This window comes from Arachis duranensis, chromosome 1 (genome assembly GCF_000817695.3).
Source record: "Arachis duranensis cultivar V14167 chromosome 1, aradu.V14167.gnm2.J7QH, whole genome shotgun sequence".
Classification (NCBI taxonomy): Eukaryota; Viridiplantae; Streptophyta; class Magnoliopsida; order Fabales; family Fabaceae; genus Arachis; species Arachis duranensis.
In genome coordinates, this window is record NC_029772.3 from 9,944,990 (window position 1) to 9,957,031 (window position 12,042).

At 31.6% G+C, this 12,042-nt stretch overlaps 1 protein-coding gene across 1 annotated transcript; it reads right to left on the reverse strand.

Annotated features, from left to right (window-relative positions):
* Window positions 1–1,811: 1,811 nt before the first annotated feature.
* LOC107476841 (putative F-box/LRR-repeat protein 23) lies at window positions 1,812–5,602 on the reverse strand. Its single transcript, XM_016096766.3, has 2 exons — window positions 5,120–5,602; window positions 1,812–2,370 (listed from the first exon to the last, which is right to left on the reverse strand). The coding sequence occupies exons 1-2, from the start codon at window positions 5,473–5,475 to the stop codon at window positions 1,830–1,832; spliced, it is 897 nt and encodes a 298-aa protein (XP_015952252.1). The 5' UTR covers window positions 5,476–5,602; the 3' UTR covers window positions 1,812–1,829.
* Window positions 5,603–12,042: the final 6,440 nt, after the last annotated feature.

Consider the following 12,042-nt stretch of genomic DNA (forward strand, 5'->3'; position numbering starts at 1 on the left):
TAACTTTTTGATTTGTTTGTCATCATCTTTCACACCCAAGAATAACACACCTAATTCTAATATTGGCTAAAACACACGTTTCTTTTTTTTTTTTTCCTCTAAATGCCAATGTGATTTTACTTTCTTAACGTGTGTTTATAAGAAACTAGAAATAGTAGCTTCCCAATATAAAAATCCACTTTAGGATTGAATTTATTTTGTTTTATCAATTCTACTTTTTATTTCCTTGTTTGGAGTCCTTTAGTATTCAAATATTTTAAATATATAATTATATTTTTTTATTAAATTTTTACTTTTGATTTTGTATAAAAAATATTTTTGTTTGGCTTTGTTAAAGTTTATAAGGGTAATTTTTGTATATTAATTTATTATTATAATTTTGTTATAATATAAATTATTGATCCCATTAAAAAGAACAAAATGAATTTATAAAAGAGTATCGAGAATATTAAAAAATTATGAATAATATAATTTAATAAAATATATTTTGATATATTTTTCATGTATTATTTTTGTTTTTGATATAAAAATATATTTTGTCAACTTTTATATATTATTTTTATTTTAATAAGTAAATATTAATTTTATTATAAAATTAATTAATAATATCTATTTAAATATTTAAATTAAAATAATAAAATAATATAAAAAATTTATTTAAATTGATGTCTATTTTAATAATTTTTTATTTAGAAGTAATTTTGAATAGTATGATCCAAACAATATTTATTTTATTATAATACATTTTAATATAAAGATTACCAAACATAAATCATTTTAACACAAATTAACTTTTCATCAAAATCAAGTTTACAAAATCAATTTTATGCAAATTTTCATTTACAAACTGAAATTTAAACACATATTTCATCTCCAATATGAAAATTAAAAAGCGATTACAGGATAGCATTAGATGAATTTGTAATATTAAATTTTGAAACAATACCGATTCTTTTACTATGATACAAATGGAAATTTATGAGTTTAATATTAATACATTAATAATATAACACATAAAATATTTTACATAATTATTAAATTATAACTATCTGTTTAAATAATTATTCACACGAAATCACGAATAATATAAAAATAATTATTTTTAAAATAAAATATAATTTTTGTCCCTAACATTTTTAAAATTATTCTCGACGTGTAATTTGATTCAATTTTATCTTTAACTTTGAAATCATTTCAATTTTATTCCTATAATAAATTTTTATTGTCAACAATTAGTCAAAATTCTTTTTTCCAATTTTAACCCTCATTCATCTAACCCTAATCCTAACTCATCACTCCAAACCTCTCCGTAGCAGCGGTGATGGCGACTGATATATTCTGCCACCGCAACTCCTCCATCGCAGAGCGCGAGTCCTACCGCCACTACCATAATCCCCGGCCAGACAGATGTTGCCCACTTCGACCTTCGCAAGCGTCTCCCCACCTTCATCCTCGCTTTATGTTCGCTGCCCTCTTTGAGCCCCACATGCCTCTCTCCAACCTCCAATGGTGATGGGATGACAATAACGGTGAGTGGTGGCAGTTGGAAGGGAAGAGGCGCGGCAATGATGAGGGCGACGGTAACGGAGGCGGGGTGGTGAGAAGGAACAAGTGAGAATCGGTGAGAAGAAAGGAGGCGGAATGGATAGTGTTGATCTAATGAAGAGGGAGGGGGGTTGAGGTGAAGGGTTGGAGGGGTTAGGTTTGGAGTGATGAGTTAGGATTAGAAGAATGAGGGGTTAAATTTGGAAAAAAAATAATTTTGGCTAACTGTTGACTATCAAAATTTTACTGTAAGAATAAAATTGAAATTATTTCAAACATTACGATCAAAATTTAATCATATCATATGTTAAAAATTTTAAAGCATTCACAAACTCCTTCGTTGCAAACTCTAATTTAACATTTTCACCTCCAAATGGATAATCATCAATGGGATCACATGGACGCCGAAAATCTTTGATCTGTTCAGCACATCTCCTCTCCAATTTTCCTTCTAACTTCAAATTGAAACACTGTCGTAAGTCGAGAGATTCAAGATTGGGACACCCATCAAGAATGGCAAGTAAGCCATCATTGGTCAACTTGTTTCCAACAAGCTGTAGATGGTGTAATGCAGGCATTGTTTCCACAATGGCAAATGCAACCTTATTGGACTCGATGTGCGGAGTTCTGTGGCATTCTATATTAAATTTCAATGTTCTTAACCGGGGGCAGCTCTGGCCAATAGTTTCTAGAGGATACTCGGATAAATGGCTGATAGATATGTCAAGTTCTTCCAACTGAGGTAGCTTTTTTGCAACTAAAGCCAATCCCATATCTGTTATATCATAGCATAGTATAAGGCATAGACGTCGTAGATGACTTGTGCTGTAAATGGAAAGACAACAACAACGGAAGATATAGTTAAAAAAAACAGAGATGCTAATGAAAATATGAACTTGGGTATCTGTATACAACATATGATTATTTTAACTTCAAACAGAAGCACCAAACACTACATGCATTGTAACTGTACCAGCTAGAACATACTTACTCTATTGTACCCATTATCGTTTCAATGCTCTCTCTATTACTATTTACTTGTATTATTTGAAGCATAATTTACTTCATACATGACTTTTTTGTGAGTTTTACACAAATTATGAAAGTCAAGAACATGAGTATAGGAGAGAACTGATTACTTTTAAAACATGATATAAGAAAAAATATTCTTGATATTTAAGTTTGGTATTAAAAAATATAAAGTAAAATAAAAAATTATAAACAAATTCATTATCAGCATATGACTTTTATAGTTTTATCCTTAATAGTGTTAACAGAACATTAATACGAAGACATCCTCGTTGGATTCAAACAAATCAAACAGCAGGAAGGACAGAAATACAAAACATTTGAATACAATCAATTTCCATGGGGAGGTAGCTTTAATTCCAATCTCTACTAAAACTTGAAGCTACACTATCCAGATGCCTTCAATAATCAACCAATACCAGAGTATTTCAACATAAACTCAGTCCTAGGCCACAAGAAACATGATTTCAACATAAACATACCACTTGGCTCTCAAAGATGAGAACTATGATTACCAAGAGTATTTCATTCTGAAACTTTATTGAGGGTAAAATCTAAAAATTGACAATTAGCAAAAATCAAAATAAATCAAGTTCATCTTGCTTGTTAGGAAGCTAATAACACTTCGATATTTTATTATTCTGAAATAAACAATCCGCTTAGTCCCTTAGGCTGCATTTAATTTTGAGAACAGAATAAAATATGGCAGAGAACAGGACATAAAATACAGAGAAACTAGGGTAAAACACTATAATAAGCCAAGGAGAATGAAATTTTACACAAATAAGCCAAATGAAAAATTGGTTCATGAATCCACCAAAGCACATTACTATATAGTTCGAATCAGGTTCATTCGAACTCTATTCACACATAATTCGAATCATCTTGATTCGAATTATGCACAAACGTGCACACACACTAATTCGAATCATGTTGATTCGAATTACACTCACACACGCTGCACATAGCTTTAAAATATTAATGAGCTATCTATTCGAATTTCATACAATACTCTTTTGCGCATTTTTAATAGCTCATGAATATTTTTTTATAAATTTTTTAAATAAATTTATTTAAATTATACCACAAAAAAATATTTTATTCTATACAAAATAATTTTAAAAATGGCTTAAAAGATGTTAGGAGTACTATAAAAATTTGTAATGTCCTAATGACTTAGGACATTAGAAATACTCTACATAGTCAATAATAATTTAGAAATTAAAAAAAAATATAGTTATAACCAGTATTTACCTAAATTAGTAGAATATTACAAACTTTCATAGTACTCCTAACATTTTTTAAGCAATTTTTTTTAAAATTATTTTGCATAGAAAATGGCTTAAAAATGCCCTTTATTCTAGGCAAAACAATTTAAAAAATAGCTTAAAAAAATGTTAGGAGTACTATAAAAATTTGTAATGTCCTAATAATTTAGGTAAATATTGGTTGTAACTGTATTTTTTTAATTTCTAAATTAGTATTGACTATGTAGAGTATTTTTTTAATGTCCTAAGTCATTAGAACATTAAAATTTTTTATAATACTTCTAACATTTTTTAAGTCATTTTTTAAATTATTTTGCCTAGAATAAAGTGCATTTTAAGCCATTTTAAGCCATTTTCTGTACAAAATAATTTAAAAAATGGCTTAAAAAATGTTAGGAGTACTATAAAAGTATGTAATATTCTAGTAATTTAAAATTTTTAATAAAAAAATGGACATAATTAAATCATGAGTAATTCGAATCTATTCAATTCGAATTACTATGTGCAGCGTGTGTGAGTGTAATTCGAATCAACATGATTCGAATTATGTGTGAATAGAGTTCGAATGAACCTGATTCGAACTATACAATAATGTGAGTTGGTGGATTCATGAACTAATTTTTCATTTGGCTTATTTGTGTAAAATTTCATTCTCCTTAGCTTATTATAGTGTTTTACCCGAGAAACTAGTATTTTCTTTGTATTTTATTTGTTGATAAATTAAATATAAGATCGAATAAATTAAAAAAAAATCCATAAAATATAATTTTAAAAAATTGATATGAGAGTAAAAGAAAAAAAATAACTTGGGTGTCCTTCGGTGTGCACGTCTCAATAACATGATTTTGTGATTCGGTGCATGTAAACAATCGCAACCTTATACTTGACAGAAAGATATGACAGAAAGTCGAAATTTAGGTAAAAATTTAATCAAATCACATTTAAGGTGAAAACTCAGGTGTATTTGATTTCGCATTTGACTTTGATAGTTAATAGTTGAGAGCAGTTAGATGATTTGACTGATTTGACTATATTTTCATCTAAAGGCTCTCAACTATCAACTTCACATGAAATTGAGTGAACCTGAGTTTCCACCATCATTTAATCGCTCTCAGTTCCCAAGTTACCAACTTCACCTGAGTTCGTCAGCACCTGAATTTCCATCTTAACAGAAACCCTAATGATCACCAAAATTGATACTCACATTGAAATTCGAAGCCGAAAACAAAGAAAGCCAAACGAAAACTTAACCTAAAAAGGAAAGGAAAAAAACTTACGAATCAGTGATGTACTTGAGAAGAGAGTCAGTGGCGAAATTGTCGACGGTGATGTCGGTTAATTGGCCGGAGCTGAGGTCGATTGCACGGCGGCACATGGCGTCGAGGCTGTCATCGGAGCAGTAGGCGATACCGTCTCTGTGATGCATGTCGATGGTGTGCCAGATGATAGGGTCCTCGGAGAGATTGCGCCACTCCGAACAGACTCTCCGAACGTTCCTCAGCACCTCGATCGCACCTACCTTCACAAATATCGCGGACAACACGTCTCGCGGCAGCTCCAGCCAGTTCGGTTGGCCTTTGTGCCTCCATTGAAGAACCGTAGAAGTTTCTCGGGTTTTTCCTTTTTTGTTCATAACTTGGTTACTCGGTACTCGGTAGTCACTCTGTGGGCAAAGTATTTAATAAATTTGTGAAAGAATAAAAAATAAAAATAGAAAAAAACGACGAAGAAATTGTGTTGATTGTTTAATCGATTAAATTATGAAGATAAAATTAAGTATATATAGATAAAGATAAAGATAAAATAAAGATAAGATAGAAAGATAATATAAAAGGTATGTTTGGGTATTATTTTTGAAAAAGATTTTTTTTAAAAATGATATTTTTTAAAAGATATTTTATAAAAGTAAAAGTGATTTTATATTTAGATATTTCATGTAAAAAAATTTTTTAAGAAAAAATCTTTTTTTGAGTTATCTTTCTCTAAAAGATCTTATGCAAAAGTAAAAGTAATTTTATGTTAGAATATTTCATGCAAAAAAAATCTTTTTATCTATTAATTATGTTTTGGTATAATAATATAAAAATACTTATTTATTTATTTATTATATAAATATATTTTTTTTAAAAGAAAAAAGATCTTTTAAAAAAAATGCAAATTACAACTTCTCAAAAAAATATTTTTTTCTATTTTTCTAGTGTTTTTACTTTTATTACTAGAAATTTGCCAAATATGCTAAAAAATAAAAAAAATCTTTTTCATTGAAAAAAGATTTTTTTAATCAAAATAATTGAGTCCAAAACAAACACTATATTTGGGTAAAATAAGATAAAAAACTTTTTGTTTATTTATTATATGAAAAATATTTTTTTAAGAAAAAATATCTTTAAAAAAATGTAAATTATAACTTTTTCAAAAAGAAATTTTTTATTTTTCTAGTGTTTTTATTTTTATTACAAAAAATTTTCCAAACACACTAAAAAATAAAAAAAAGATTTTTTTTTGAAAAAGAATTATCAAAATAATGGTACCCAAACAAGTACAAAGATAAGATAAGATAAGATAATAAAGACTAAGGGTTTATTTTGGTGAGCTTTTAAGAAAAGATTTTTTTTGAGTTATTTTTTTTAAAAGATCTTATAAAAAAAGTAAAAGTAATTTTATGTTTGGGTATCTCATGTAAAAATATCTTTTTATTTATCAATTATGTTTGGGTATAATAATATAAAAGTACTTTTTATTTATTTATTACATGAAAACATTTTTTTTAAAGGAAAAAAGATCTGTTAAAAAAATATATAAATTACAGCTTTTCAAAAAAGATATTTTTCTGATTTTTCTAGTGCTTTTACTTTTACTATTAAAAATTTACTAAACACATTAAAAAATAAAAAAGATCTTTCTTCATTGAAAACGATATTATTTTATCAAAATAATGGCGCCCAAACAAGCACTAAAATTGTAACTGAATTTATTTATGTATTTTGTTGGACAAAATTTGTGGGTCGCGAAACTTCTTTATTGTTGTCGTGGGCTAAGATGGAAGAGTAGTTTAATACGCCCCACAAACGGGAGGATGAAAGAGGTCAAGAACACAAGTATTAAGATAGAAGGGTTGAGAAGATAAAGGTTTGGTGAAGATGTCAGCTAGCTGCCCAGAAAAGGAAATGGAAAAAAATTTCATCACTCCAACTTGAGCTTTTTGTCGAACCCAAGTGGTAATCAACCTCTCGTTAATGAAAAACCGGGTTAGCAGCAATATGAAGAACACTCTGATTATTACAATATAAAACTGGTGGGCAGATAGGAGAGATTCGTAAAAATTGTAACACATTTAGTATCCATTGAAGTTCACAAGTTGTGTTGGCAAGTGTACGATATTCTACTTTCAGTGGTTGAGCGGGCAACGGTGATTTGTTTTTTGGTCTTCTAACAGACTAAAGAACTGCCTAAGAAGAAACAATGGTCTGTTAATGTCAGGACATCCAACCAAATCAGAGTCACTGAAGCCGAGAAGTTGAATTTCTGATTCTCTTGAAAAGAAAAAAGTCCTTTGCCAAGGCTAGTTTTCAAATATCGTAACACATGCTTAGCAGCTTGAAGATGAAATTTAGCAGGAGATGCCATAAATTGACTTAATTATTGAGTGGCATGGTCGAGTAGTGGTTATTTTCTAAGAGATATACAAAAGGGTCAGATAGCAGGAGACTTTTATCTTGATATAATCTTGTGATACTATCCATTGAAACAAAGGTAGGTTTAGCACCTAATAAACCAAAATCTTTCAAAAGATTAAGACAATATTTTTTAAGAGATAAGCAAATTCCCTTTGCTGATTGAGCAACTTCAATATCTAAAAAATATTTTAATGGACCCAAGTATTTTATTCTAAAGTGTTGGTGCAAAATAGATTTAATGGCAGCAAGTTTAGAAATGAAATTACCAGTGAGAACAATATCGTCAACATAGACTAGAAAGATAGAAATTTGGGTACCAGTGAATTTAACAAATAGACTATAAACATATATATGATTTAATTTATTTTCAGTATGTATTTATATTTCAACATGTATTTTATACTAGTGATTGACTTTAATAGCGGGACTTTTCGTAAATAAATAATTTAATTATTTTAATTACCGACATATGTAATTTGTAACGTATTTACCAATTTACATCGCATTTATTTATCTCATTTACACTGTAAATAAGATAATTATGAATGTATCTCGTTTTCACTGTAAACAAGATATATGTGTTTGTTGATGCCACACTTGAATGGCTTTGAGACACGTTCTAAGACAATACTCTATGTCTTCCATACTAAGATTGCACCACTGGTAAAGAGGGGAGGAAGTGAGCCCTTTTCAAAAAAAGAAGTCTTGAGTAGGCAGGTCATTTAAAAAAGCCAACCAAATTAAAACCTTGGTTTTCTCAAGAATTCTCAATCTCGAAAAACCACAACCAATCACCATTCATGGGCCACTGATAACCACTTACAGTAGAGTAAGTTCGAGACAAGGAAGCTTCCCAAAACCAAGAAGGATTTTCTGTCACTGAAACATTAATCGGGTTAAAAAGATTCCACAAATTGTGAAGGTAATCCAGAACAAGAGTGAAAAGAGTGTGCCATTGCCACTGACCATTAACCCAAACATTATTTAGGCATCTCTCTCCAACCTTACATTTCCAAAGAAATTGTCTAAGAACAGAATCAATTTTCTTACAAAAAGATTAAGGAAATAAAGATACATGCATGGCTGCATTTGGTAAATAGATAGGGAAAAAGCAACCGACTTGATAAGACACACTCTCCCCACTTTATTTAGCAGTCTCCCTTTTCAGTTTGCAAGTCTGCTCTTAATCTTTTCCAATGATTCATTAAAGGTAGCTCGGGAGGATTTTGGATGGCCAAGGTTGACTCCCAAATACTTGCCAATGTCACGAGTGAAACGAATCTGCGAAACACCAGATAAAGCCTCCCTTTTCCTATTAAAATCATTTACAGAACAAACAACTTTTAATTTATCACAGTTGACTTTTACTTCTGATGTTTTAGAAAAAAGGAGCATAGTGTGCATGACATTTTGGACCTGTCTTTTAGTTGCTTTACAAAAAAGTAGAAGGTTGTCAGCAAACATCAAATGCGACACTCTAGGACCTCCCCTCAAAACTGCCACCGCCTCCCAAGTACCTTCTTCCACCTGGTTTTGAATGAAGCAAGCCAACCTCTCCATATAAAGAATGAAAAGATACAGCGATATGGGATCTCGTTGTCACAATCCTCTCTTTGGGTGAAAGCTACGCAATTTATTTCCATTCCATAAGATAGACAAATTGGATGCTCGACACAGTTCATGATAAGAACAATGGTTTTTGAAGGGAAGCCAAACGAGGAGAGGGTGTGGGCTAAAAATTTTCAATCGACTCTGTCATAAGCCTTTTCTAAATCGATCTTGAAAGCCAAGGCCCCTTTCTTATACTTAGTTAACTTGAGAAAATGAATCATTTTTCGAGCGATAATAATATTGTCTGGAGCTCCCCTACCATGTATGAAACCTCCTTGAGTTGGCTTTACATTGTCATATAAGTAAGGGCGGAGTCTATTAACAAGCACCTTGGTTAAAACCTTGTAAATCACATTGCAAAGGCTTATGGGCCGAAACTCCTTAAGAGTATTTGGAGAATCACATTTCGGAATGAGAACTATTAACGTTTTCACCAGGGCACTACTTAAAGACTCCCCACTAAAAACTTGCTGAATTTTTTTCCATACATCTCGACCCACCACATCCCAAAAATCTTTAAAGAAGAAGGCTTGAAAACTATCAAGGTCCGGTGCTTTAAGCGGGCTCATGCTATCAATGGTTGTTTTGATTTCAAGCAGAGAAATGAGCTTGGTGAGAGAATCACAAGCTTTTGTACTGAGAACTGGCATAGGATAATTACCCATACAATCAATATTCATTTGTTCAGTGGAACAAAATAAATTTTTATAAAAAGAGATTACTTCTTGTTCAAGGACCTCAGCATCGTAAGACTAGCTCCCATCACTAATCAACAAACCATGCACTTTATTGGCTTTTCTTATAACAGTTGTTTGCATATGAAAAAACTTAGTATTCCTATCACCAAAACAAACCCATTTCTCTCAAAATTTTTTATACCAAAGCATCTACTCTTGAGCTAAAACAATATTATAATCTGCCCTAGTTCGTTCTTCCTGCTCAATTAAATTTGGGTCATTGAAAACTTCTTTTAGAGCTCATCAAGTCGGCTTTCCAGCTCTCTCTTGCACAAGAAAATGTTACTAAAGGTTTTGGAATTCCAAGGATGCTTGTTGAACCTTTAGCAACCTTGTTTGAATATAAGGTTTTGATTGACGACATGTTCTCTGGACCAGCGGTTTATAGTCAGTGTGCGTTGTCCATGCTGCCTGGAATCTAAATGGTTTCGACCCCTTCCTCATAGGAGCTCCCTTGTAGCGAATTAACAAAGGGCAATGAAAAGAGTGAAGGCAGCAGAGAACCTCCGCAAAGGCTTCAAGAAACAATAACCTCCATTCCCCCATTACTGCAAGCTCTATCAAGCTTTTTAGTCACGTCCTTATCGCCTTGAATCCACCAAAACCAAGTAAATCTTCTTCCATTGGTAACCAAATTAAACAGACCGTAGGAGTTCAGAGTAGAAGAGAAAAAATTGCTGCGAGAAGTGTAGAACTTGCCACCCTTAACATCTTGATTACTTATGATCTCATTAAAATCACCTAAGACAAGCCATAGATCCTCAATTAACAGAGATTTCCATCAAATGATTCTAAAGATCATCTCTAGTCTTAGGTTGCGGACTCCCATAAACAACACTACACACCCATGATTTACCGTCACCATTAATCTCCATTATCAAACATTGATGAAAGCTCCACAAAATAGAACAGAAAAATTGTGGAGCAGAAGACAGGAACCAAATCCCCTCTTATGACCATTAGCTTCTACAATCCCAATAAATTGAAAACCCAAATTCTCCTAGAATCTCTTCATTGAATCATAAGTAACATGAGTTTTAATGAGAATGAAAAAAGATTTATACTTCTTTACTAGCTCCTTGCAATGAAAATGGGACATTTTATTTGATGCCCCTCTCACATTCCAACATACAATATTTAAAGGCACACAATGGGAATTAATTATCATATAAATTCTTGCATACTTGTCCCGCTTTGCAGATTTAGCTGCTAGATCAACTCGAATCGGGATGCCCACTGTTGCCCAATTCTCATCGTGATCACTTTTTGATAGAACTTGATATTCAAACTTGAGATTCTTATCCATGCCGATGTAGATACAAAGGATTCCTCACATGCATGGTACAAACTCAGGGCTCCAAGGTTTCACTACCACATAGTGAATTGCAATCATTCATGGTCCACCAAGAAGGACTCTCTTCCTATCTTCCTGCAGGTCAAACTTGACCAAAAAATAGCCAAAACCAATATCTAAAACTTTGTAACCTCCCTTCCTCCTCCAAACACCCTTGAACTTATGAACTATAGCCATGTAACTAAAGTTTTTGTTCAAAACCTTAATTACAATTGGCATTTAAATAGGGCATCACCAACGCCTCTCTCGCTGCAGGCTTGAAGGTAACGCATGATATGTCTGCATCACCTTGCTTTTTCACAAATGTTGCCATTTTCTCCCCCACAAGGATTTCAGCCACCAGCAACACCTTGGCCGTAGATGCACCCACCACCTTGTCTCTAAAGGAGACCCTTGGAGTACTTTGTTATGAATCTTCGATGATCCCTCACCTGCTACAGCCCTTGTGACACCTTTCGTATTCTTTCTACCGCCATTATCAACGATCCTCTCTGTTTTTTTCTCTTCGTTGTTTCCCCGCTTGCCCCTATCAAAACTAACGAAATCAAAGTAAAAAAAAACTCGTATCTAAGAAACCTATTTGAACATTTATAAAAATAAAGAATTATTTTAATATATGCTTGTATTTTTTTTCTGTAAAGCACTCATTTTGGTATTCTTAAAGAATAGAGTAAAGACAGACAAATTTATTTTTTGTTTACAGTATTTTCTAACTTGACAGGTAAAAAAGATTAATCTGTCATAAATTTGAGTTTCCTACACTTATTTAAGTGGATAAATGAGCTAATCATTTAATCAATCCTAATTGGTTAAATATGATA